The 23585-nt window shown below is 35.4% G+C and overlaps 1 protein-coding gene across 2 annotated transcripts in view; it reads left to right on the top strand.

The window, feature by feature from the left end:
- The window catches only part of RB195_016057 (uncharacterized protein), a gene marked incomplete at both ends in the record, with an annotated part of 99034 nt that overhangs the window by 33303 nt on the left and 42146 nt on the right, over positions 1 to 23585 (top strand). The window contains 3 exons of one of the 2 annotated variants that reach the window (XM_064207042.1): positions 7068 to 7122; positions 11328 to 11425; positions 19908 to 19998. In XM_064207042.1, coding sequence (XP_064062923.1) covers positions 7068 to 7122; positions 11328 to 11425; positions 19908 to 19998 — 244 coding nt within the window. Of the gene's footprint in view, positions 1 to 7067; positions 7123 to 11327; positions 11426 to 19907; positions 19999 to 23585 lie in introns of those variants that run through there. The other variant, XM_064207041.1, reaches the window with a different exon arrangement.

The raw sequence follows: 23585 nt of genomic DNA, 5'->3' as shown, positions 1-23585 counted from the left end.
TTGTTTTTTCCTAAACTCCATTCACTCAGTCCAAAAACATCTGCACTTTGTTGAAATATGTTGAGTCGACAATTTTGATTTAAACTCACAATTTTTGCCTGATTATTGCATTATTTCTAGATATTTTTAGTTTGATTTCTTCTTTTTTCTGATTTTTTTAATCTTTCCTTTCTAATTTTTGAAATTTTCTCAAAAATTTCTTCTAGCTTTGATTCTTTTTGCATGGATTTAAGAATTAATAGATGTTGGGATTATATTGCTGTGGAAATAAACACTTCCGACGAAATTTACCTGACTTTTGACAATCTATACAGACTTTGTGTAACTTTTCGAAGATTTCTTAGTATTTTTCGAATGCTCCCTTTATTTTTGTTTTTTTTTCTGGACAAATTTTATCGGACCTCAATTATATTGTATTTTTGTCAGTATGTTATATTCGTTACTTATTCGTTCGTGTACTATTATTATACTTACATATCTTATTATCACTATGTTCTATTATTATGCGTTAACTTAACTTTATCATTAAATTGTAGATTAAATTTCTTCACTTCTAAGAGCGGGATAGAAGTGTTTTTTCCAAATTGTTACCTGCGCATTTCTAAAATTTAGTCATGGCATATTTTCCGATATGCTATTAGATCTGCCATAGGAAAAAGTGAGAGTATTTTCAAATAATTTTGCTTTACTTAATCACAATGACGGATTGAATCATTCAACTTTCGAATATTCGAATCGAAACGATTCAATCACATACGTGGGGTGTTTGGTAAACAGTACTTGGCGCCTCATTAACTGCCTCCTCACTCCTCCTCCTCCTCCTTCTTCTTCTTCTTCTCCTCCTCCTCCTCCTCCTCGAACCCCTTCAACTCCTCCTCCTCCTCCTCCTGCTCCTCCTTCTTCTCCTTCTCCTTCTCCTTCTGCTTCTCCTTCTCCTCCTCCTTCTCCTCCTCGTCGGAATTCCTGCCGTTGAATCGGCCATACTAGTGGGGAGGCTCTTTTATTTCCGCTGATGTTTACTGAAATGCGAGAATCTGCTCGTTTTCTGCCGGCGACATATTTATTACGGATTATCTCGGATAGCCAAATTTGTAGTGTGTGGATTACTGCATAGGAAACCTTCCCCCTCTTCTACGCACTCCTCCTACTCCAAGATGTAAAAGAAAATATAAATAGTCATTTATTTATCTTAAAATGGGTGGTCTAAAGGTTTTTTCTCAATCACTTCGGATTTGCTATGTTCAATTTTGAAGTCCCATTCCGTGATTTTTCTTTGAATTTTAAGTTTTCCTCCCATTAATGCTTCTTGAAACCGATCCAGTAAAATTCCTAGAGATCATTTTCTAGGAATTTTACTGGATTCAAAATGGTAGTTGTTCCAAAAATCGCCCGACGGAACATTAATATTTTGGTTCTTCTATAGCCCCACTTATTACTACTATTTCTACTGCTTTTCATGATTCGAATGGCTCGAATGGTTCGAATTCCAGCGAAAAATTCCAAGTTACTGTAGTTGCTCGAAGTATAACCAGTTCGAATCGACTCCTTAGTTGAATTGTTCGAATGACGACTATTCGAATGATGAGGAATTGGTTTATTTTTCAGATATATCATGGTAAAAATGTATGTATTAGGTTCCTGGTTCCCAAATAAGTCAATACTTCCTGGTTTTTTAAGTTTATCGAATTTTTGATGTTCCATTAGTAGATTGAACCTGGCATTTTTGGTTTCCCTGAAAAAGATGAGCAGAGAATCGCATGTCTTCGACGCTTTTGTCATTGAAAAGCGTGTTTCTATGCATAAAACATGCATATGTACGTTCCGTTCTGGACATTTCCGGAATCTCGCCGGGAACTCTTCTAGCGAGCTTCAGACGATATTTCTTCAGATTTCTGACAACTATTGGAAAACTTGGAAGGTTAATTAAACTTTGATTTCCCTCATACTACTCATGGAAAATTTTTACATATATTTTTAATGTAGAACCCTTAAATTTTTTTATTATTTCCATAATAGGGCCATTTACATTGGCTCCAAAAAATTCCGCGGCAATTCTTACAGCATCGTGTACAACATTATCATTATTTCATCATTATTTATTTATTTATTTATTTGTTGAAAACACCTGCAGGTGTGCCATAAAACAAAAAAAAAAACAAAAAGAAAAACAAGATGGAAGAGAGCTCACTAGAATTTCGTCTGATTTAACACAACGAGACTGGTTCTTCAGTCATTATCATTTTTTTCATCAACATCATCACTATCATACCATCATCATTTCATCCTTTTCCAGAAAAAATTGAGGTATCCAACCCGGACGCTGCGTTAAATCTTCGATCAGATCATTGAGCACCTCATTAGGTGTAGACTACGATGTAAATATATTTGTTATTGTCTCAAATGTTGAAGCATCACGTGATGATAGGTTTCGTTTTAAACGATTAGCTATGGGGCGCATAATCAGCCCTGGAGCACGCTTATTATTCTCTTGCATTTTCCAGGAAACTTAGTATTGCTTTAAGGTTTCCTGGACCGTAAGTTTTTGAAATTGCGATGAAAGATATCGAAAAACGACAGCACGTGGAAAATTACGGTGAAAAAATCGGAAAAATCTGGAAATTCAGTTTAGTACCTACTTTTGCATTGTGGTCTACCAAAATTTAAACAGCGGAAATTTCAGAGAAAAAAAAGATTTTTTAAGATTAAAATTTGGTGACCTATCGAATATTATTTTGTTTTCGTTTAAGTGAAAAACCCTCTGTTAGGTCAAATGAGACTCGATTTACGGCACAATTTCTCGTAGAGATTTTGTAATTTTCTCGAAATTTCCATGGATTTTTTTTCAACGAGGGCAACGCTTAGCCCTGTCATTTCCACCCACGCCCTCCTCCTTCATCCATCATCCTATCCTAGCCTACTGTAATTTGTCGTGTGAAGTATTTAAAGAGTTCCTTTTAGAAATGTTCCCAAATAAATCCTCTCACACTCCTTTTGATTAAGAAAACTGAAATTTCTGGAAAACCCCCAGGTAATTTCCTTTCTCACGTACTTTTTTTTCAATTAAAAAAAGCTTTTAAGCGTTACATGAGATGTTTTTTTCGGAATTTTCAAACATTACTAAATAATGCAGACATTTCATCACAGTGCATTCTGAAACATAGTTGAAGGACACAAGAAATGGTTGGGAAAAAACCTCCCATATCCTGGGTTGGCCAGAAATTGCTATATGGAATAAATTACCTTCCGAAATATAGTTCCCAACAAATTCCAATATCTTGTTTAGTTCCCTTTTTTTTGCTGAGGGAAAAAACGAAGCTCGGATAGCTCGGAGGAATGTGGGAAAAATGGTGACTCCTTTTCCTAGAATTTCTTCAAGGAGCGGAGAAAGCGAGATTTTTGGGTAATCGAAGTTCATTCACGTAGTGTCGTGTAGATAAAAATAAAAGTAAATAAAATAAATGAATAAATGAAATAATAGTGTTTAAAAATAAAGATTTAACAACATGAAGGTGTAATTTTGCAATAAATATAACAATATGTACTCTATTGTGAGTACAATTAATTAATGCATATTGTGAATACAACTAATTAATGCACTTATTTTTTAAAATGCTCAGGACATGCTATAGTTTTCGTTTTCTCCCTGCTGCTCACGCTTTCTCACCACCTGAAATTTTCAAAAAGTGAATTGTTGTCGCCGAATATTCCAGGTTTTCATTAATTTCTGATTTTTCTTGGATTTTTCTCTTTCTGGTCCGCTTAAATGACATTTATCATTCAATGTATTTACCTTCACGGTATTTTTCCAATAATAGTCGTAGATTGCTGAGATTCACCAAAAGGTTTCTAGGAACATCTTTTCTCTTTTTCCAGTAAAGTAAGAAAAGTAATTTTTTTTTTAAATTTTGTTACATTGCTGTGTGGAATCAATCCGTAGCCGTAGCGATAAAAGTTCCGCTATTTTTTTTTGCTTTGCTTAAAAAAAGATGTACATTTATATTTACTGCAGACAAACATTTATTTATTTATTTACAAAACGTTGTCGTACATGCATATTTACGACTATTGAATAAAAGATAAATAGAAATTTCTCGATAATAATTTTCGTAGCGAAACTTTTCTTTAAGAAAAAGCCGGTTTTTGGCGTTGAGAAATGTGACGGGATAAAAAAAGCAGCAGCAAGAAAAATGAACTAAGATTCGAAAAAGGGCAAAAGTGCTTCATGGCAATGTTTATATCGTGATTTTTACAATTTTCACGTATTTTCTTCTCGACGTTTATTTTAAATTCCTTCTACATTTTCCTCTAATACAATCCTACTAATTATGTATGTTTCTCTATGCATGGAACCCTTTATTTTTTTATTATTTGCGTTTTTGATCTACCCGTTTCCGTAAAAGAACTTCTAGTCCTATTTCTGCAGTGGTTAATGAGGTGTTCAGACATCTATCACCTGATTTACGTTTCCTTTTTTTTGTGAAATTTGTCCCATCGTACATTTTTTAAGTCATAGTACAACATGCATCAAAATGTCCTCACAATCCTTGAATTTCTGGAAAATTCTTTCGTAATACCAAACGACCTAAATAGTGGTTTGAACACGACGAGAACAAGCAATCTTCGCTTTTTCGTTCGAATGCTCGGGAATCCAGGGGAATTATTTCCAGGCGGTGAGACTATACGAAGGTGTATGTGGTTCTAACAATTACGATTGTGGAATTTTTTTTATTCAACGGAATGTGAGTTCCTGGAAAGAGAAAAGTGATAGATTCTGGTGAAAAAATTTAAAAAACCATAGAAATAATAAAATAACTACAAATAATTCGTGTGTAGTTTACTACAAAATGGAGCAGAAGAGGGTAAAAAATTATTTGTAAGGAAAAAAAATTCAAAATCACATTACGAAGACTTCACAATAAATTTCCGATTAGATTTCTCCAACAAGAACGGAAATAGCAGTGATTTTGCCGAATCTTTGCAGATCTTTTTGTAGCTTGAAAAGTTTTTGTCTCCGAATTTTTCTTTTTTTACAAAATATTTCAGGGTTTTAAAAAAGAATAAACATTATAAAATAAGGATAAAAGTTTGTATATTTTTGGATATACGATTTTGGTTCTTGTTTTTTCCATTAGTTATCAATTACCAGCTGTTGTTTACCTATTATTTAATTGGATATTATAAAATTAAAAAAAAACAAAAAATAAAAAATATAAATATATAAAAATATAAATATATAGAAAATTGGGTACTATTATTATTATATTAAGCATTATAAAATATTTTTGTTTATCGTTATTTTTTTTTGTTTTTTCACCCTGATCAATGTGTTAAATTTTAGTGAAATATTTTTCTCTGATCCTGAACCTGATCAATACGTCGATCAATACATAATACATAATCTCGTTTCATTGAAATAAAGTTGTGGGAAAAAAGTCCCATATCTTTTCTACTGTATAAGGTAATAGGTCCCATTAAAATTCGTAACGTACATATGTGTGTGTTTTTCTTTGGAGGAAATTTGAAAATTGAACGGAGATGAAGCGTTATCTTCAGGATCTCGCCGTCTCCAATTTTTTTCCACACATAGCTATACGACCGCTGTTTGACAGATGAAAAGATTGTTTTTGTGGTTCGTGTCAACACATATACACACACAACGAACGAACGTACGAACCGCAGCAGTCCGCAGTAATTGGCTCCGAAGGTTCAATCGCGTTCAACAATAGTCGTCGAATAGTCATTTCTTCCCCGCCTCGCCTCGTATGAATTCGATACGAATCGATTCGGCTCGATGTACTCTCGTTGGCTTCGCCTTCACCTCGTCAGAATCGTCGGCGATGAGATCCATGCTCTCTAATTACCATAGTTTAGAGTGAGCGACGAGACGCGTCCATGGCTTAAAAACGCCCAAACTCTCTCTCTCTCTCTCTCGGAGGTCTCGGATTTCTTACCCATCCACACGTTGCACGAGCTTTCGGATGATTCGAATACTTACGTATCTCGTCGGCGGCAGCTCGTCCTCGTCGTGCACGCATTACTGACATTCATGGAATCCTCGAGGATTTAATTTCGTCGTTTTTTTTCTGTCTTTTTCCTTTCACGCTACTGGCTTTCGGCGAGATTCTGCGATTGCAGAAAAGCTCTCGCGTCTGGCTTTCTTCCTTCGGCTTTTTTTTATTTCAAAAATGTACAGTGTAAAAAATTATTAAAATTTTATTCAAAAAATGCACAGTATAAAAAATATGTAGTGTGTCTAGAATATTTTCTTATACTTCTGAAACTTTTATTTTAGGTTTGGAATATCTTCTGATAGATTGATAGCTAGCGGATCTTCCAGAAATTAGCACTTCTAGTTTGTTAATCTTAAGTTCACGTCTTTAATGACAACAAAATTCAGATCCTTAACCTTTTCTTTAAAAATATCACCATGTTTTCAGGAATAGTCACTCTCGATGCTATTTTGCCACGCTACAGTACTCGTTTCGCACGAAAAGTTGTGTGCTTTCGCCTTTTCATGAGAAAATTTGCATTCTCATAAATAACAGGGACTTCTGAACTCTTAGTTGGTTTTTTTTCCCAAAAATTATAATTTTTTTGCCATTGGAATACTATTTTAGGGAAATGCAGAGGCACATATATAGGGTGGTCCACATGTGGTGTGAGGAGCTATGGAATTTCCAGAAATACGGTGATCCCTTGAGCCCGCTACAGTATTCGTTTCAATTACAAAATACAGTACTCGTTTTTTTTTTCAAAAGACACTGGTAAGGACACTGAGTGGACCTTCGTGCAAAATTTGGCGCCAGCCTATGCCGAAAAGAAGGCAATGGATTGGTGTGAGATCAAATTTCCAGATTTCTGGACGAAGGCGGGGAGACGACGATTTCTGTTTGGCCGCCAAACTTGCCCAATTCCAATCTTTTCGATTTTTCTGTCCAGTAGATTCTGGAGCAGAAAGTCTGCTCTTTTGAACACAAGTCACTAGATTCGTTGAAAGGAGCCCTGAATGGGGCACGGGGCATGGGAACTGATCGCGCGCATTCTCAGAAATTTCCGGAAGAGATTGGATGCCTGTATTGAAGCTGAAGGCGGTCATTCTGTATGTGATTTGTGGGAAGTTCGGTACAGTTTTTTGGCTATTAAGTTTTTAAAAAAAATTTCTTATTTGGATTAATTGGTGCGAAGTTGTGGGTAGTTTCCTGCGCCATACTTCATGTGGACCACCCTCCATATGTACACATATTCCCGTGTATACATATGTAACCGAAAAATACGTATATTCGTACACAATTATGCAAAAAATTATTTATTTGTTTTACAATTTTATTTAATTATACAAAAAAAATTGTATGTTTGTTCAATGTTTACTGTTCCCTGGTCTTATACGTATGATCATTTAAGTTCCTCTTCAAATGAAATGAAGTGGCAGAGAGATTTCCTAGTCGTACATATTTATGTATTTTCCTGGAAAAAAATTGTACTTGGACTACTTAGTTCTGATTTCTAAACAATCTTGTGCTTGAAACAAACTCTTCTAAACCACGCTCTCATTTATTGATTCATCGATCTATCCATTTGAAATGATCCACGAGTGATTCATAAAAAACTGAAAGAAGAAAAGAACTAACTACAATTTTGTATAATGATTACGGAGCAAAAATTTTTTTTGTTCATAACAAACACATACTCATTTCAAAACACGAAGTTTTTTAAAGCATGTTTCTTGCTATTTCCAATGGTAAATTACCACTTTAGTCTTAAGTGGTGGGCATAGCGCAGTAGGTAAGAGACTCGGCTGCGATTACATGATCGATGGTTGGGGACCGCTCCACGTAGAACCAAGAAAACCTTTCATAAATACGGATTTTGGATTACGATGTTATGATTACGAGTCGATGAATTGGTACCTGACTTCTCGAGATAAAATGGGACAAAAAAAAGGATAAAAGGATAATCAGGATAAAAAAGGATACAACTCAGGATAAAAACGTTGACTTGATAGATTTGTTTTCCCTCACAAAAGATTCGGAGTTAAAATCAAACTCGTCGGCCCCGTGAAGATTGATCAACACTGTGCACACCTTTATTTTTTCAACCTAATTTGATCCTCTAGAATAATAAGTTCTCGGAGAATTTAACGATTAGTATTATTCGTATATCTTTCTTCAATCGGATTTCCTGGATAAAACGCTATTTACGCTCACCAATCATGCGTAAAGTGGATTTCGTTAGAAATAGCACTTTGCTATTTTCACGTCTGGCTTCCCAGGAAATTTGGTTTCTGGTTGAGTAAAATTCCTACGGAATGGTTATTAGAGCCAGAGATCATTGGATATGAAGAGGTGCGAGTCTCTAGAGTGCTCTTATTGTAACTGTTTACTTGTTTACAAATGAAAAACAGACTCCAACATAATCCACCATAAATCTATGGCCTCAAGATAAGCTGTTGACGGGTTTCTCCTAACCGTGAAACTCTTTTTTCCTGAATATCGATCCCGTGGGAACATCAGGAGCACATCCGCACGTTGGGGCGGGCGTAGCGCAGTTGGTAAGAGGTCTGGGTTTCACTTCGCGATCGATCAGTAGTTCGAAACTGTTCTGGTGCCAACAAAACCGTCGACAAAGCGTTCGTGAATCTCAAGCGATCCTGAATTTAAGTCCTTTGGCGCATCCGAAGCAAATTAACGTCTAACACTTTATTTTTACCTTATTCCATCTTAGTATAACGTTTATTCGATTTTTACGAAAAGAAACAATAAATTTACTCAGAAATGACTTAGTGTATATATTTTACTGTAAAGTTTTGTATTTTCTCCTATTTTTCCATGAAAATGACGTGATTGATCGATCAGTTCGGGGCCATATTAGTACGTGGAGTTACCCTGAATCAGGGAATTAACCTCAGCTGATATATTCGTGTTCATTCCCAATGTTTAGGATTCTGGATGAATAAGTCTGGGCTAGAGTTCTGGACTTATCTAAGGCTTAGTGAATTACTTATAGACCTCACATTTAACTACTTGATGAATGGTTTTTTAAAGTATTACTAGATAGTTCCTGATGAAATAAGTAAAGTAAATGGATTTATGGATAACGTTAACATTAGGGCCTTAATAGTGACAATCAGTTCGAGGCTTTCCTAAGGCTGTCAACCTGCTACTCTATTAATCTGCTATTTTATTAGTTAAAAAAATGTCCCAAATATTATTTTATCAAATATTTATTATTTTAATATTTTATCAATATTTAATTCCATTATTTTATTATTTGATTTTTATTATTAAAGGCATCGCATAATTATACTAAATACTCTATATTTCTAGTCTATCTTATCCGTAGTTTTCTTTTGAATTTTAATTTAATTTAATTTAATCTAATTTTAATCTGTCTTCTTGAAATTTTTTGAGATTTTGATTAAACACAAATTTTCTTATGATGTTAATAATCTAACTTTATGCTTCTTAATTATTACCTTATTAGAGGATCATTTGCGTCCTCATTGTACCTCCTCAGAGGCTTCGTCTAAGGTTTACATGGAGTAGTTTTTTTTTTGTTTTCGTAATTTTTCCCATATTTTTCACTGGAAGCAAGTGGGAAAGCCATCAACATATTTGTCCTTTTCCCATAAGTTCTCGCGTTTTCGGCGCTTTCATTGTGGCACGTCAATGTTTTTTTTCGGCTAATCATTGAATGTGTCGTGTGTGCGCAATGTGTCCTCTTTGCCATTCGGGAGAAAATCCAGAATTCTAGCTTACTTCAACCGTAATTTTCTTCTCATAATTTGCATTTTTTTAGACTTGATCAAAGTCAGACTGGTGGTTTTTTCCTACGAATCTATTATTATTATTATTATATCTATTTTATTACGTTTGTTAGAAGAAAGAAATTCATTTCATCTCCTTTTTCACCATCTCCTGAAATTATCTCTTCCTTTTTGTTCCTAGCTTCAATTTTCTAGAAATATCCTAACACATATCCTAACAATTAGTTTCTAATATAACATTAATTTAATCGTTATCATTATTTAATTATTATTATTATTATTCTTACATTTTCACTAATAATATATCTGTACTATACTACAATACTGTTATATATATATATATACATTTTTTTTTGTGATATATTTTGCCAGCTCCACATCCAATAATTTCTAAACTTGGCCGCTTTTTTCCTGTTGATTAAAAAAATTCTGGAGCGGAGAAGCTTTGCTGCACCATTTTCCCCCAAGATCGCATTTTTTTTCTCAAATTTTCCGCTTCATTTACATATTCATGAGTTAATTATTGCATGAAAGTACAATGCTAATTTATTCATTATTTTATTGGGAAGATTTTAACGCTAAAGTTATTAGCGCTGATATTTGAATCTGCTATAAAATTCCACTTATTCGGGGAATCTGCCAGCTTCGTTCGCACATTAAAATTCCAGAGAGAGATTTTCATGGAAAATCTTGAGAGAGGTAAAAAAAGAATTTCAATGCTGAATGAATTGGAATCTTTGCTGGTGGCTTCGATTCCGTCCTTTCCTTCCCTCTCCGTCCTTCGCCGTAAAGATTGATGCATTCATTATTAAGTACTTAACGCATTACTAAGGACAACTTCGATTCGGAGGCTCATCGCACATTCATAGGCGCCGATTTTTCACCTCAGCCTTCACCGCCATCATCGCCACCACCACCACCACCACTCTACCACAACCACCTCGTCTTCCTCTTCCTCCTCCTCTTCCTACTACTCCTCCTCATCCTCCTCCTTTCTGCTCTATGCTTGCACTTTTACTCGAATGAATTATTATTGTATTCCAGAGAATAACATCCATTAAATCTCGCTCTCACTCAGCTAACCACCACCACCATTCGTCACCACACAAACATTGTCGACGACGAACGAAAGCTGCTCTCAAATTTCGTTCGTTCGTCGTCGACATCTCGGTGACGTTAGATTTTTAGGCGAACTTTTTTTTTCCGCGACATATTCTAATGCATTGGATGACGTCGTTTCGTGGATGGAGGAGGATGCGGTCCATCAAGTGTGCGCACATTTTAAAAGGATCGAATTACCATCTAGAATCATTCTCAACGGGACACTGGGCCAGAGTTTCACTTCCTAGGCATTAAGTGAATTTCGTCGAATTAAAGCGCCTCCTTAGAACGTTACGGTAGCAATTTTCTTCCCAGCTGATTCACATCCGAACGTCATCATCAATCGATTTTGTTGGGATTTTTCCGAATTTTTCCGAATTCGTCTGTGTTTACTTGCCTCTTCATTTCTCTACAAGTGTAAAACATTCTCATTCTCTCTGTGGATAATTGACAATAATTTCAGGATCACCTCGAGTTCACAGCGTCGGAGACGTGGTTAACACTCATATCGCAAAACCGGTCGAAGCGCAAGAAGAGGATATGATGCAGGACTTTATCGAGGTAACACTTGAAAATGTCAGTTAAGCTCAGCAAAATATCAAAAATATAACAAAAATAGAAAAATAGCAAAATATAAACCAAATATGATCAGAAAATTATTTTTATCTTTTGTCGCTGCAAGATAATACATTCTATTGAGATGGTATGTGATATTTTTATTAATAGTTGACCCTGCTGAGGCCAAATTAGGTCATATATTCATATATATATATTTTTTTTAGAATGGAGCTCAATTTAAATTAAAAAATTCCCTCCGTTTCTTTTACTCATCACTCAAAAAGTCCAAAAAAAATAACGAAAAAAAGTGTTGGCATGTTAGGGTCAATTCGTTGTTTTTACAAAGTCTTAACGGAGTTTGATGTTTCATTTTTCGATTTGTTAGAAATTTTAACGGTAACCTTCGGTACTGAGCCGAATTGTCCTTAGTTAAGAGCTCATAATTACTTTTTTTTTACAGGTTTTAACACCATTCAATAAATTATTCCTTTCGAATCCTTTCAAAAAATTTTTTAAACTTTTCCAAACGAGTAGAGCCAGCCATAAAAAATTTAGGTTTCATTTGCAGAATTAGAGCTGATTTTTTTACAATTTTAAATAAGAATGAATAAAGGATATCTTCACCTGCTAGCAGGGAATTCGTGAAATATGGAAGTAGCGTTTATTCTGGAAAATATTTGGGTCCATCAGAATTCCCGCGTAGAGCCAGATAAAAAATTTAGGTTCCGTTTGCTGAATAAGGGAATATTTGAATATTTCCACCTGGTAGCGGGAAATTCGTAAAATAAACAAGTAGCGTTCATTCCGGAAAAAATTTGAGTCCGTCAGAATTTCCGCTGAGCTGCGTCTGTGATGAAAGTTGTTCCCGAATGCGAAGCGCCTCCAGAAGTAAGGGTATTGTGACGTTAAGGAGAAATTCTTTTTCTGGATTCCTTCGTTGTGACCTTTAAAATTGCTAATAATTATTAGCTAGTCACAAGTATAGCTCAAAATACATGAGAGAGGTGATCCAGGAAGTTTCTTCCATGTTTCCGTTCTTGAGGGCCCATACCCATAGGGTCTTCAGGGAGATTCCTGGAATTTTCCAGAGAGACTTTAGAGATGACTACGGTACTCATCGCTCTTCGTGTAACACATTGAAAAAGTTTTTTTTCCTACACATTACATATGTAGTGACTATGAAATCAATTCATACATTACTTATAACTGTTTTGATTTGTTTTTTATTTACTACTTGTTTATCTAGGCCTTTTTAATTTTTGCATAAGGATGAACGGAACCACTTTTTCACTTTTTCAGCAGTAAAAAGCCTTTTTGGCAGAGGCTAGATCCCGATACTCATAAATTTTCTTTGGAAAAAAATTAACGAGCTGATATGTTTACATTTTGGCAAGGACTAGTACCTCTATTGATTCCAAATTATCCGATTCGACTCGATTCGAATGGCAAATATCGAGTTACTCGAATAATACTCTAGGAACCTATTGACAGAACACTTGTTATTCTAGGGAGGCTCAGAAACCAGAATTTTTCGGAACGTCGAAAACGGATTTTTTTCTTTTTTTGAAACCTGGGTATTATACATTTAGAACATAGAAATTTATTACTACAAAAGCCTTGGAATTTACTCTTTCAAAGTACGCGCTTGTCAAAAATTGGAATTGATCGGGTTGAAATTTGTAGATCCTGCTTATTTTTTATTGCTACGTTTACTCTTCTCTTCCTTTCTTCCTCTCCGAAATCCAGGAATTTACATATGCTGCGTTTTGTGATGTATACGAAAAGCGTGGATAGAATTGATTTTTTTTTTGAGGAATAAATTACCGAGTATTTATTTCCAAAATGACTCGAATTTTAGTGTTTTCGAGTATTCGATATATATTACAGCTTGGGCTCCGCTCGATTTATTCGAAACTCATTCGATCGAATTGAATGCTCAGCAGCAATTATTTGAGTTACACCACGGCAAAAATTATTGATGCGAATGTAATTTTCTTCCCATTCCTGAGCGGCGACGACGAAATTACGCGGATGTATACGATTCAGTTTCGTGCCATCTGCTCGCATAAAAAACGGCAACACGGTAGGATTTTTATCCATTACGTTATCCAGACTTGTACTTTAAAGCGGGAATGATTCATTGACGCGGATTCTGGAGTTTGAACGAGCACGGAACGCTTATTTATTCCCTCAGGCACGCAAGGATATTCCTGAACGCTGGAAAAAAACCTTAGGCACTCTGACGAAGGATTTCAGCTTGAATTTCTATTATTGAAAAACTATTTCTCATCCAAAAAAAAAATCGAACGAATAGCACCCGAAGAAGTGTAGAAGTTAAATTTACAACGTGTGTTATCCAAGGTGGCTTCAGGAAACGAAAGAAACGGGGTACTGTAGAGCAGTTGCGGAAAGTTGTGAAAGAGGAATAAATTATTAAATATTCAGTTTGAAGTTCTCCTGGAAAATTACAAATATTCTAAGTGAATGAATGAAAAAATCCTTTTCCCTTATGATATCATTTCTTTTATCGATCATCATAGAATAATAATGTATAATAATGGTAATAATATAATTAATAATAATAAATAATATAATAAATAATAATAATATGATTAAAAAAGTCAGGATAAAGTCACTGGTGTATTAATAAACTGACTTGCTGGTTCCAATCCATGATCACGTCAGTGTTTTTATCCTCTCAGACAGGTCTGGTACCAATTTATCGACCCTGGAGGGATGAAAGGCTTGGTTTCCACTGGGCGGTTTCGAACCCTCGATCGTCTGGCTACAACCGACCTCTTACCGACTGCGCCAAACCTGCCCTTTTAAATATATAATATAGTGTAATATATAATAATAATACACATTATAAAATATTAAGATTATTTGATTGGGTCAAGCGCGTGCGTTTCAAGGACAAAGCTTCTTCTAGGAGTCTTACGTCTTCATTACTGTATTAAAACATTTATTACTTCTAGGATTCTCCTATGTAGAGCGCTAGGACCAATTAGCCTCAGATTTTCTTTTGACTCGTACGTCTACACTCTAAGAATAAATAAAAAAGAGATAATAAAGAGATAAAAGAGTTGGTTGGCACCGCGGCGGTCTCAAACCATCGATCCAACCTCCTACCGACTGCGCTACGCACCCGCTATAGTAATAGATATGCATAAATAATCTACAGCATCATTATTGGAGTGTACTGCAGGTTTTTTCTCTGAGATAACTTGCTTAGGAGAGCAAAAGGTTTTTTTTTGTTTAAAAAAAGCATATGAATGGTATAATATGTACATCAAATACAGTGAATACGTCAGATCCATTAAATACAGTACACCGGACCCATTAAAATTATGAGAACTATTTATGTGTGCCGAAATATCGGCGTAATGACTATGGATACGTGTCCAGCGTTAAGGAGACTAAACACACAGCCTTAATCCTTAGCCATATGTTTCGCTAAGCCATCAACTGCTAGGAAAATGTGTGATTAAATGAGGGTGGATTGTGGTAGACGATTAGTTCCAATGTTTTTTTTCCAGTCCATCGATTCCATGGTCCAAAAAATTTACGCCGCTCTTTTTTTGTCGCTTCACACTACCTGCGTATATGAAAAATGAATATGTAAGTAAATAAATAATAAATAATAATGTAATAAAGTATGAAGGATAAGGTATCTGGCGTTAATCAATCCGCTTGGGACCTGCGCCACCACGTTCACTTCAATTCAGAATCCTTTGAGGTTCACGAATCCATAAATACCCTATAGAATGACCAAGGGTGGGGGGCTAGCTGATGTCCTGAGTCTTGGATTTTATCCTTCCAGGCAAGTCTGCTACCAATTTATCGACCACGGATGGGTAAAATGTTTGGTGAGCACCAGAGCGGATTCGAACCTCCGATCGATTGTGTAGACACAACGGAACCTTTTCCCGACTGCACTACACGCGCCCTAAATAAAATATGAATATATAATAATAAGAATATATGAATCAGCTTTGTTAGTATGTAAACATCCTTGGCACCATATCAAAATCAAAATTAGCCGAATGAAGTGAGAGGAAACCTCACAACCGCGCTCCATTGCCAATACTTTGACACATCGCCAGTCGAAAAGTGCAGAATATTTTAAACATGCATTATACATTGTAAATATTGAGTTGCGATTCTCTAACTCTATTTTATTAATTTATTTACTTATTTAATTATTAATTAATTAATTCGTTCATTCATTTACTTACTTATTATTTATTTATTTATTTACTCATTCACATGCATCACTGATGCACCAAAAGAAAAGGAAAAAATACACTCTTTTTCTGAGTTAGAACACTTCAAAAAATCCTGTATTAAATAAAAACTGTGGGTGCATTCTCTTGTTGGTAGTACCGCTCAATTAACCTCTGTGCTTGAAATCCTATCAGGTTTTTTCCATGGAATCGCACCTCGAATGGAACCCGCCTAAAAACTGTGACCCAGTTTTGAAATGGTGACCCGCTGCTAATTGCTTTAACGCGCCGCAACTGATATGTTATCCAGAGTTAAATCATCGAGAGAGTTTACAAGGAAAAATTTTCATTTATAATTCGCAGTTCCCTAATTTCCCCTTTGTGTTCCATCTAATATAATGAATGTATATCGATTACCCTGAGCGGGGCGATAAGTGGAACGAAGCCGATTGAAATCTTGCAGCTTTTTTTTCAGAAGAAAAGCTCTTTTTTTCTAATTTGGACAGATTCACACAAAAAAAAACACATTTTTTTTTTGAGTTTTCAGAAATCTGTTGAGCTCAGATGGTTCAGACTTTTGGTTTTCACGGAAGAGAAATTGCTGTAACGTTTTCCAGTGAATTCCTGAAACAACTAAAAGTACAACGCGTTTTTTCCCCCACTTTTTCCGTGCACTTTTTCTGCTTAGTTAGAAAAAAGAACATTGTGAAAGAAACTATTGTGAAAGAATGCATTCCAGAAGAGTTTTTCATCCCTGGATTCCAAAGAAAGCACAATTTCTGGAAGTGTACCTCGTTTCGATTGATTTTTCGCTGACAAAATCTTCTAACTTTAATTTGAATTCAAGCGTTCTTAAATTTTGGCTTCATTTTCAACTAATTTTTTTTCTTATCCACAAAAAAAATCCACAATCCATATCTTTTAAGGAGTACTTGAACGAAGATACCTAATTGTTGATACGTGAGAGCTTTTTTTGCCGGTTCAGCAGCAATTCGGGTTTTTTTTTTGTAAGAAGGAGATGAAGTGGATCATTGTTGTTTTCCTAACAGACAACGACAATTTGTTATTTTTCTCTGGAAGTTGATGGATTTGTAGCTAAACGCATTCTCGTGTTTTCACGGATTATTGTTAAAGCCTAGCTTCTCATAATTCTTCTTGACAACAGAAAGATACATATATTTTACGAGATTTCTTACTGTACGAGCTTTCTCGCCTGTTTTTTTTTCCGTAGATCTTTCAGGTTTCATCCACTTAAGGGCTATTTTACACGATTTTTGGACCAGACGGATTAATCCTATTTTAAGGATTAGGGAGGTTCTAGGATCAGTAGATTAATGGACACTATGGACAGACACATCTTTAATACTTTAGTTGGAGGAGTATTGTGACACTCTGAGTACGATTCGGATTTGGATCACATTTGAACTCCTTCAAAATAATTTAAAATTCCAATTTTTAGAAAAATCAAAAAAATAACACTTAAAAATACCACATTAAATAACATTTGAAATGCAAAGAGAAATTTTTTTAGTAGATGAATTACAGAGTTTGTTTGTAAATTGTGTTGGACCTACCATTTGTTTTATTTTTTTCTGACTGACTAGAGATCTCATCATATTATTACTTTTTTGGGATACTGTAAATTCTTTTGATTCATTTTTCTCTCAAACTGATTACTAATAGTGACTCTATAACTCAACTGAACCGTTTCAGCCGTGGTTTAGAATGTTTTTTTAAGGAAAATTACACTTCAAAACGTATTTCTCGATCTCTTCGGGTGGGATCCAGTCGGTACACTCGCATTTAAATGATAATTAACATTCTATTTACTGTATAATAAATAGTATGAGAATAAAACTGAAAATTGTCACTCAAGGTCCTTTTTTTCAATATAAAAAATTACGAGATTTTTTTTTCGCAGGAATTGTTGTAGCCGTGGTCTCATTCCTGATTCTCACTCATAATTCCACTGCTCAGTTGTTTTAAAAAGCAAAACATAAGAAAATTCACCTCCGTTTGATTGAAAAGCAGTGTGGAGAGTAAAATTTCTATGGATGTTGCTCTCTTTCTGTAGTAATTAATAGCAGATTTTTTTCTGAGGAGCATTACGGTCATACAGTTATAAAAAAAATAAGCGAGTAATTGGCTCACGTTTCATTTCGTACGCTAATCGCTTACGAAGACCAAATCGTGTACGAGAACTGAACAAATAAAAACAAAAGAAAAGTCGGCAATACTTTTCTCACCGCTCACTTCTCCAGGGGAAGAAAACCTTGAACAAAAAAAAAGCCTAGCATCAAACTTATCGGAGGAAATGATACAAAGTTCAGATTAGAAGTCCAAGAAAATCCACGAAAATCTTACCTTGATCAATCTTTTTTAGTCTGGAAATAACATAACTTGCTAGATAAAGTTATCCAGAACAAGTCAGTTGCAAGAAAAGAAGGATATGAAGAGTAGAATACATTTTCGACGTGTTTATGCATAACGTTATTGAGTAAGAAGAAATTTAATTTAATTCACGAGTTGAATCTTACGAAACGTGAAGGTGAAGGAAATTTTTCGGAAATTTCACATTCCATATGGAATCGAAATCCTCAGTTTCAACACTAAAGACTGTAAAAGCGTTCATTACTTTTTAATTACGTGGAAAGGGAAGAAAGGATTTTTTGAGTCGGTTTAGAAACGAGTCCAAATAATTTTTAGGGTGAGGAGTCTGACGGGGCAAGTAGTATTTTTAACCATTTATTGCTGTTGGCAAAAAAATGATTGAAAAGGTAGAAAAAGACATTTTATATTTTAATTTTCAATTTTTTTTCATTTTATATTTTTTATTACTAAAAAAATGGTCAGAGAAATTATTTTGGAATACAGTGAAAGGGGAAAGACTGCAGACATTTTCTGTTAGAACTGTGACTTTTCTAACTTTAAGGATATGTGCAGTACATTCTGGATTGACATTCCGAAGAACTGATGTTTATCTAAGTTCTACATCAAGAAAGGATTCTGGTCTCCGGAATTTCTGGACAGTTTGCCGTCAAAGCATTTGATTAATTTGCAATATGTGCCGTCCTTATAGCGGCTTATGTAAGCGCGAGCACTTTAGCCTCGCCATAATCCCCGGCGCCGTCCTACAAGGGTTTTCTAATCAACCGAATTAGCATCCATGGGATCTCCTCGCATCCGACTCCTGGATCCAGTGGTCGCCATTCGCTTACACAAACATTTTCACTCGTCTGGACGACGACGGGAATCGTGCAGCAGCGTGCGCAGACGTAGTACATACGTGCGTAGAAACGGACGGACGCGCGGACGCACGGCTCTCGACAATTCCTCCGAGTGCTCAATGAAGTGTATCTTCAACGCTTTGTTCCGTAGTTGTTTTGCCGCCTATTCTCTTTATAAAATCGACAAACTGCGGCCGTTGTGGAAAAACATCCGATTCCGCCACACTCGGCCGTGCTGTCCGCCGCTGCCATTTCCCTTCCTTCAAACCTCGCGCACATTTCATCTACAAAGTTTCCCTCCGTATGCCATAAAAGCAACATTTTCTCGCTTTCATGTTTCTTATGATCGAATTTCTTGGAATTCTCATCAAGGAGTCCTCCATCTTTAAGAAAATATTTTCTCTAATATCGTTTAAATTAATTATTTTAAATTTCAAATGTTTCAGATTCTATAAATAAAATATTTCACATCTTACAAAGTTACCGTGTCTATGTTCGGTCTTTCTTCACCTATAGCGATCGGTTTTAAGGTTTTTGAAAATATTTCTTTGAGAAGTCTTTTATTTTTTAAAAAGCAGCTGTGCCCTGTCTTTCCTCACTTATAGCACACCGATTTTCAACTTTAAAAAAAAAATATTTTTCCCATATTAATATATATAGGCACGTGTTTATGAATATTTGTAATATAATAACCCTATTTCTAGTGAAAAATTATAAATTATTGACTTTATATTGGCCGATTTAAGGTTATATTTTCAACCTATTTGTTTACTATTTACTACTTATTTTTCACTTTAATTTGAATTTTGTGCACGTGCAGCCGACTCCATGGAAAGTGTCCAGTTGGCATCGGGCGTGAATCGTTGTCAAAATAATTATTTACGGATCCTTCTATTGTATTATTTTTATTTTTTCTCTAAGAAATTAACAAAAACGACAAATACATAATAGGATGGATGATTCTTCTCGTTTTAGTGACGGCGACTTTTCTTTTCAGAGTTCGACCAAAATTTTAAGCCGATCCCATTTCAGAACCCATCAGAAGCGCTAATCGAATCGATTGGTCCTGGTTGCCTGAGTCTTGAAGAGCAAGAAAACTGCTTTGTTGAGCCTGAGGAAACAGGTAGGTGGAGCTGTACTTAAATTGTTTAAAAAAGATTTTAAAGATGAATTTCTGGAGGTAAGATTGGAGCACTAATAATATCTATATATGCAACTGATACCAATGTGAAGTGCAGATAAATCAGTCATGAACGTGATTACGGTAAACTGAACGGTATTGGTCACCGATATTCTTTAATTTTAGTAAAACCATCAATTCTTCATGGTGCAGTCGACCGACAAAAACTTTGCAGTCCAAAAATTTACAAAATAACTTTTTTCACCAACTTTTTTGTGAGAAAAGTCTTTAAGTGTATGTCTTTTTTGTGCAAAAGTCACCGGATTTCCCAAATTTTCTATTACCTGATGGTCAATGAAAGTGTAATTAAGTTTGATTTTAAAGGTTTAAAAAAGTTTAATAAAAATCTTAGAAAGTAACATTTTTTAATGTTGAGATCTTGAGAAATTTTTCCAGGATGCTGAGGCAGCAAAATTGTCTGTCTAGAAAATAAAAGGAGAATTTCCAATTTTTTTCCTCTCGTTTCTTATAAGATTTCGAATCCATGCAAATCTTTCGTTTTATTTCTGAGAAATAAAGAATTCTCCAGTTTTTTTTTTTGAAAGCAGTGTTTCAGCAAGTTTTGATTTCTGGACTGTCATGCGGATTTTTTTGTGTTCTGAACTCGCTATGAGGGAAAAATTCTTAATAACGAAAATTACGGTACTTGTACAAACTCACGTTAACGTGGACAGGTGCAGGGATATTTCTGCATTGAGGATCAGTGAGTCCGATTTGAGGTGAAGGTTACTGTAGCTCCTGCTAACCTGCGAACATAAATCTTACACCGTGTACATTCTCTGTATACACATATAACCCGAACAATCCATGAATGAAATTTTTCGGGTATAAAATTCCAAATTTCTGAAACTATACGACGGAAATCCGAGTTCCGTAGGAGAAATGGAAAATTGGAATTGAAAAAAATTCGAACAAAAAAGAAAAAGGAAATAATTTCGAGGAATTCATTCTCACTGGGTAGTAGGCAAGTGTTGCCGCAGGGCTATGTACTAAGTAATTTTTCCCGGAAAATATCAGCGCTACAGCTGGAGCGTTTCTGAATGGGGCACATTTTTCGGAGGAAGACGAACAAAAGACTAGTTTCTCGAGAAAATTATGCTCTCTTAAAATCTGCTCTAAAATTGCTGGATTTAAGGATGATTTATGGAGAAATCATTGTACGTGTATATTATGTAAACTAGCTGTATTTAAATTAAGTTTTTAAAAACGGCGAGAAAAAATACTGAGGTAGGGGAAATTTGATGTGATGAATCAGCACTATCGTTCGCTCCTCTCTTTGCTACTGAAGAAACCTATTGAGATTGAGTTTTTTGAGTTTGCCGAGGCAAATTAAGGAGATATCGAGGCTAAATCGTGCACATTTGAACGATTACTTCAGCAGGAGAATCCTTTTAGTTAGTTTTCTTGTTGTGATTTAAGAAACTCTTTAAGAATTAGGATTTAGGAAACTTTCTAAAATCCTAATATAGCTGAATTGTCGATTGCTACCAATACATTTCTTAACCAAAATCTTTTTTTTTAATTATTTAATTAGGCTGCTTGCAGCTCTATGGATTCTTTCACCTTGTTTTCCGCTGCTTTTTTTTTTTTTGGAAGCGAAATCAAATGGTTCTCCTCTTTTTCATCAGAACTATGAAAATTTAATTTTTCTACGAATTTTTGATATTGTTTAGGAAAAATATTCCCAGGAAAATTGTGGATTAGGATTTGATTGAGAAAATTGCAATAAGAAGATTTATAGGGCTCTCGTATCCGATAATCTTGCGCTTTCATTGACCGCAGCTCAAGTAAACCCTCGAAGGGTGAATTTGGCTCTTTTCTGGAGGATTTTTTTTTTCAATTTTTTCAAAGTAAAGTGAGGAAAAGTTTTTAGAAATGCCTAACCTGTGAAATGTAGGATCTCAGAATGAGCTGTGTATTCGTATCCTTCTTCCAGAAATGAAGTAATTGCTTTGTGGGATTTCTAGAAAATGAACCAAGATTGACCATTCACATAAGTTTTTTTTTTAAATTTTAAAACCATGACTGTGTAGCATTGGAGATAAGAATTCAAAGTTGTTGATGTGAGGAAAAATTTTAAAATATTAAAAAAGTACGACTAAAATGTCTTTGTTGGATTTTGGCGTTAAAACCATTCTGAAACTTTTTTTGAGGACATGGAATGCTACAAAAAAATTAAATAAAATTAGATTTTAAAAAATTAGCCAGTACGAATTATGGACCCTTCAAAGTCATCGTCGATGGCTCAAAGTTCATACTTTATAAGTTGATAGTAATTAGTAATTAAAATTAATTATGTAAATTAAGTAAATTTATTCTAGTGATTTTTTTCTGTACTGCTTCTTTTGTAAGAGGCATGAATTTTCTTTAGAAAAAAGTTTCTTTTTCGGAAAATTCGGGAAGCGACAGGGATCTACGCTACTGAATCCAGTTTCTCTATCCACTGACTAAATCGAACACTTGTCCTGATTAGTGAAGACCTTTTTTCTCCTCCGAATATTTCCATCCTCCTATTTTTCCACCACCATCCATGATGAGATTAGAAGAAAACCGAACTGGAAACCTCATAGCATGAAGTTCTTCTCGTCGTCTTGGGACCAATCGATAACGAGTGTGAAGAAGCGGCAGAAGAAGAAGAAGAAGCTGAAGAAGCTGAACACTCTTCTCTCAGCTTAGCTTAAGTGATGAGCTTACGTAAATGCGAATCATCTGGAAGCCATTCCGGAAACGGGGCACACATTAACCGACGCAACGCGTCACACAACACACTTGCGCTCATCTTCACGTATGATTCGACGTCAGTGTGTCCAGAGCCCCGGTGTCGGGATATCGTTGAGCCCTCCTATGTATACGTCGGCGGCGGCACCTCGATCCTCTTTTGAATGGAGGCGAATTTTATCTGATTTCACGCTCGTTGTATTGCGCATTTGTCATCCGGGACACGACATTGTGTAGTGACGGGATTTTGCTGCTGCTGCTGCCGCTGCTGCGATCCTCGAAGAATCCACACACAAACGCGACGTGACGACGACACCGACAAATTCTTTCACAACAAAGATTTTCACATAACACCTTTTCTTTTCCCGGGAAAGCAACAGAATCGATCCGTAGCGCCCCGTCGCTGAGCAGATTTTAGCTCACATTTGTGTCGAACTCTCTTTACATACACATACACATAGTATTACTGTAGATGTACTCATGAAAAGAGGGTTTTTCTTTTGTTTTCTTTTCTCTCTCTCTCTGAAGTTGAACCGACGACAACGACATTTTCATGCTCATTAAAGTGATGAGCATGAGACTCATGAGGCTCTTCTTCTTCGGGAATTTTTTTTAAGGCTTAATGTCTGCTGCTTTTTTCTTCTTCCCTATCAGATATGCTCATTTCTATGTGGAATTTTGCACAAATATCCTGGAGCTGGCGGCACCGGATTCACTCCAGCGGCGGGTTCGGCTCATTACGCATCCCCTAGTTACTTTTTGTGACCTTCGTTTGCACTTACTATTACTGAAATTTAGTTTTTTTTCTTAAT

This window comes from Necator americanus, chromosome V (assembly GCF_031761385.1).
Source record: "Necator americanus strain Aroian chromosome V, whole genome shotgun sequence".
NCBI lineage: Eukaryota > Metazoa > Nematoda > Chromadorea > Rhabditida > Ancylostomatidae > Necator > Necator americanus.
The sequence above is the reverse complement of the archived record's forward strand: the minus strand, read 5'-3'. Positions and strand labels throughout refer to the sequence as shown.